The sequence below is a fragment of the Teleopsis dalmanni genome, chromosome 2 (genome assembly GCF_002237135.1).
Source record: "Teleopsis dalmanni isolate 2A chromosome 2, ASM223713v2, whole genome shotgun sequence".
Lineage (NCBI taxonomy): Eukaryota > Metazoa > Arthropoda > Insecta > Diptera > Diopsidae > Teleopsis > Teleopsis dalmanni.
The window spans coordinates 167,924,498-167,929,808 of record NC_051847.1 but is presented as its reverse complement, the minus strand read 5'-3'; the positions used below and the strand labels follow the sequence as shown (position 1 = coordinate 167,929,808).

Genomic DNA, 5,311 nt, shown 5'->3' with positions numbered 1-5,311 from the left:
TTTTTTATTTTCCAATAAATAATATATTAACAAGAAATATAAATGCCTAAATATCTGAGTAAAATTGCTCATCAATACGTCAAAAGATCCATTTTACAATTTATATCGATAGCAGTTGAAAGTGGTAATATAAACGACTAAGTCTTCTGTTCCACAGACATCAGAAAGGAACTCGATTTCTGGTGCATTATCTGGCGGAATGTATATAATAGTACCACGTGAAAGCTCAAACTCAGCGTGTCCACTAAGACGCATCAAGCTTTTGCCATGCAAGGTCAACAGAATAGAGCTGTGTGGTTTCAAGGCCAGTTCATATTTTCTTGTTTGCGGAGGAATTCGAACTTTTATAATGGCAAAATCATCAACGGGTGGTGCGAAAACTTCGATATATTCATTAATACGTCTGGGCATGAAGAATTTTTCACTTGGTGGCAAGCCTTCGTAGTTAAGGCACGCTGTCAGCTCGCTAACGTCCTTAAACTTCGGTGTTAGTCCAGCACGTATGACATTGTCAGAGCGTGCCATAGCTTCGATGCAATCGCCAGATAAGTAAGCATGAATCTCATTTGCGCCCAAATAAATCGCATCGCCAGGCTTCAAATGCAATAGATTGAGAAAGAACAGCGAGAGCAAACCCACATCTCCCGGAAAATCATTTTGGACAGTAGTGAAGACGTCAAATAGTTTATGTGATTTTAACACTAAAAAAACAAATTAATTAAAAATAACAATAACAGTAATAATAACCAAAACTAATTACCATCTACGTAATTTGTGGAAATTTCATCTAAGCAAGCACTGATTGCCTCCTGTTCTGAGGTCATAAGTTTTGTGAAACATTTGCGTAATCCTTTTTTTGCAGCCTCTTTGTCGGCATTCTGTAGAGTTTCGACCTGCTCATCTCCACCGATTAAAAGCTTTAAGGGTGGCAAACCTTGACAGATTGCGTAAATTTCCTCATACGGGCGAAAGCCACATAGAGCCGTAAAATCTGTTATTGCTATGGCAAGTTCTGGCTTGTGATTGTCATCTTTGTATATATCGGGATGTCTTCTATGTAAGCGCACTGCTAGTTCCTAAAAAAGAAATAGTTAATACATGTTTCTACATGCATTGTTTTTTCCATTAGTTACCTTGTTTGGATGCACTTGTATACTGAGTGCCTTCTTAACGCTTAGCACTTTGAATAAAAAGCTAAGCGGCTTAGTCAGTATGGTACCCAAATGATCGCCTGTTGCCTTTAACACTGATGGGCCGCTTTCGTGATCTCCCATCCACAATTCGGCATATGGAGTTAGTGGTTCAATAACGAAGTCTTTATTGTTAATAGCCGCCAATTCAGCCACTACTGACTCACTGCCACAACGGCCCCATTCATAGGTTTTAATGTCACCTTCAAGTTCCATTTTGTGTTTTTTTTTGTAGAATTTTAATCTTGCATAAGGATTTTAAACTTGTACATAAATTAGTAATTATTGGAATAAACAAAATTTGAATGACATTCCCTCTGATAAGGTCAAACTGGCTCTTATCAACGAATTACGAACAGCTGACAAGTCTCCAACTCTACAGTGATATAAGCACAGTGGTGGCTAAAAATATTATTCCTGTAAAAAAAAATAGGAAGTATTGTTTAGTAGTAATCGTGTAATACACAACAAAGGTATAAAAAATATTTAAGTGTTTCAAATACTTCAAATTTAAAATTATATTGTTCAAATATTTTATAAATAGTTTATTAATTATAAGTTTTTCACAGTTAACTTTGTATAAATTATTTTATTACATCAAATAATTTCCCTGGTTAATCCCAATCTCAATAATCTCATACACTTATTTGTCGCAAATTGTTATATTAAATACTATTTACCTATAAATGTTGTGCGACGTAGGCTATGATGACATGGAAATAAAAAATGTTTGCAAAAAATATGATTAGTTTGTGAAGTAAATTATTAATTAACTATAAATTAAAAACTTTGTCTTGTACAGTACAAACTTATATTGAATTTACATGAGAGCTGTGTTTGTGATTTCAGCTGTCAATTGTTGTTGCTATCAATGCTAAATGAGCATTTTTCACAGTTAAAATTTTCATTTTCCATTGAAAACAATAACAATGCATAAATTAAATTACAAAGATGAGAGCTAAAACTACAAACATGACAGTTAAAATTACAAAGAAAATTCTTGTGTGAATCCTGTCTTAAGTATTGTATTTTTAAGTATTAATATGTATTTTAATAATGAATGTTGTATTTTTATACTACATCTGTAAATATTCTTTGTGCTCTTTTGGTGATTCCATAATCAATAAAAATCACGAATGGTAAACTGTTCTTATACTATGTTTTCACTGTTTAGGCAGTATTTAGGCAGTTTTGCTAATTAATAAGGATAATTTATCGTACAAAGAGCATTTATATAAATGAGCTCATTATAAACAAATCAGCTAATTTGAGGCGAAAAATGTCGAATGAAACCCTTAAAAATAAATTACCCATAAGGCAAATTACCAAAATTTGAAATATTTGCACTATGTTTTATATATGTAAATAAACAAGCCGTTTCACAAGCAGAAATTAGCTTGTGCTATGGAAATGATCAAATGTTGATTTAATTAACATAACTAATTTTATTACCAGTGGAAACATGATATTAAGCATTTCATACCTCAGGGTTTCCATTGTCTATAGGATTTATTAAACTTTCTTTGTTTGTTTGTCTTCTTCGATATGCTAATATTCCATAACCGAACAAAAACAGACTTTGCCTTGCTTAATACTTATTAGTAAAATGCTATATTTCAATACTATTTCTGAATTGAACATTGCGGACTTATTGCTTTTATTTTTGCCTGATTGTCTACAAAGAGTGTGGTACTTGAAGCTCGAATCCTACTTTTTTGTATTAATTTGGTCGCACTATCTATTTTATACACCTTAGCTTGAAAAACACCTCCAAAATCAAAGACATGATGTGGAGTTCTTACCTTTATCTCTCCCGGGTAGATATCTGTGCTTGCATTTCTCTCAATCCTTGAGTTGTTTATGTATATAGTGACTTCAAAGTAAGTTGATATATAATCCGATCCTCAGCTTTGCCTGATTAAGGGTTGGAGTTCTAATTTCAAAGTCTAGAATGGATGTCAAAAGAATTTAACATTATAAAGCATAAATATTTATATAGCTAACATATTTCAAAACAGGACTGCTAGCTTTACGTGCGATATAACCAACATTTGTATATCCTTAATATCAAATTTGAATAAGGTGAGGTATTCATTAAGGTTTTCAACTCGACGGTTTGATATTTTCTTTTTTATTGCAGTAGGGGGAAAGCATCGACAGCCACGATGTGAAATTTTACATTAATTGTAGGCTCTGTGACCGGGTCACAAAGGCCACGATTAAAGTGTGGGGTGATGAAAGGCATCTGAATTCTTTCATCGATGCATTAGGCAAATTTCTGTGAGAGTTTGTGGTGCATGGCTTACAAAAAGTCAGAAGAATGGATGTTGTTGGTTGAAACGTAGTGGTTATGCAGCACCATATGCGGAAGACGTAAGAGAGCACGAGCGGATGAGTTGCCTATCATAGAGGAATTTAACTTTACAGTTAATCTGATAACGCCTTTGTAGGAAATTTTTTAGTTGAATGTGCTTGAAAGTGTCGTTTTAAATGGCAAGGTGTAGAAAAGGTCTTGTCTACTTCTGTTTCAGCCGCAGAATTTTTCATATTACAGTTTCCGATATAGAGAGCAATAAAATAGATGACTCACGTTTGATTTCACAAGAAAGTACTGTAATGTGAATTCCAAACTTGAAATTTTAAGGATGCTGAGTAAAGAGAAATCAGAATGAGTGTATTATCTGAAAATACTTTTTCATATTACAACAACGTTAAATTATCTGCTATCAGCAATATGAGATGAATTGTCTTTGATTAATACTTATTGACTCTTCTTATTAACTATTGGACACGATTTCGATTTCACGAGTATAGATGTTAGTTAAGACACCAATTTTGACTCAATTTTCAAGTACTCTAATATCCTTTACTACTTAAGGTTTATTAGTCTATATCTCGAGAAGGAAGACATATCAGTATTTAGGTTGTGGATAGAAATTGCACAAAAAAGATGGTTTTACTAAAATCTATTGTCAGATCAGTGTCAGTATTTGCTTTAGCAGTTGTAACAATAGAGATTAAGGATAAAGAGGGGGAGGGAGGGATATTAGTTTACTTGATTTTCAAATGTTTGTCATTTACCCAAATTATATTTTTTGCCCAACTCTCCAAGCCTCTCTCGAGTAGCTACTCTCTGATCTTTAATCTCAGTCCTTCCAAACATTTCTTCGAGTTAACAATAGAGATTAATTATAAAAAGGGGGAGGGAGGGATATCAGTTTACTTGATTTTCAAATGTTTGTCATTCACCCAAATTATATTTTTTGCCCAACTCTCCAAGCCTCTCTCGAGTAGCTACTCTCTGATCTTTAATCTCTGTCCTTCCAAACATTTTTTCGAGTTAACAAGTAGAATTAAGGATAAAGAGATAGAGGGAGGGGTATTAGTTTACTTGATTTTCAAATGTTTGTCATTTACCTAAATTATATTTTTTGTCCAATTCTCTAAGCTTCTTTCGAGTAGCTACTCTCTGATCTTTAATCTCTGTTCTTTCAAACATTTCTTCGAGTTAACAAATAGGAAGTAGTTGTGGGGAGACAATGCATTGTTTTTATAGTGGATTATTCCATTATTTTGTTTTTTTTTTAAATATTTTTCAAACGATATAATGAAACGGCGTGATTATCATTATTGATCGTTGGGTTTTATAAAAGTTAATCGTTTTGATCAATATCGAATATGCATCCACGAAATGAAGTTAACTTATAGATTTGGTATTATTGGTACTTAGTTTTGATTAAATTCAAGATGTTTATATTACTTCATATTAATAATAAAAACAAGACGTTCTTTGACTTGAGTATATAACAAGTATGGCGTATATTGATGTATTATGTACTATATATATATATGTACTATATATGTACTATGTACATGTTGACAATCTAGATGGTTTCTAAAATATCAGTAAGGGTTTGTATTTAAATAAGTATTTGTATAGTCAATATCTAAGTATATATAAAAGATATATGAATTATAAAGGGCAAATATATGTATGTCTCCATCATTATATCACAAAGAACTTGATAAACTTAATGGATTCTCTATACCGATTGTATGAAGGGCACAAAAATTTTTTAAATCTTTTTAAATACTGCAAATTCATCATTTTTATCATCTTC

The 5,311-nt window shown here is 32.3% G+C and overlaps 1 protein-coding gene across 1 annotated transcript; it reads right to left on the bottom strand.

Moving 5' to 3' along the window:
- Window positions 1-18: 18 nt before the first annotated feature.
- LOC119681135 (mannose-6-phosphate isomerase-like) lies at window positions 19-1,680 on the bottom strand. The gene is made up of 3 exons (XM_038094234.1): window positions 1,134-1,680; window positions 761-1,076; window positions 19-701 (listed from the first exon to the last, which is right to left on the bottom strand). The coding sequence occupies exons 1-3, from the start codon at window positions 1,404-1,406 to the stop codon at window positions 94-96; spliced, it is 1,197 nt and encodes a 398-aa protein (XP_037950162.1). The 5' UTR covers window positions 1,407-1,680; the 3' UTR covers window positions 19-93.
- Between the last annotated feature and the right edge of the window lie 3,631 nt (window positions 1,681-5,311).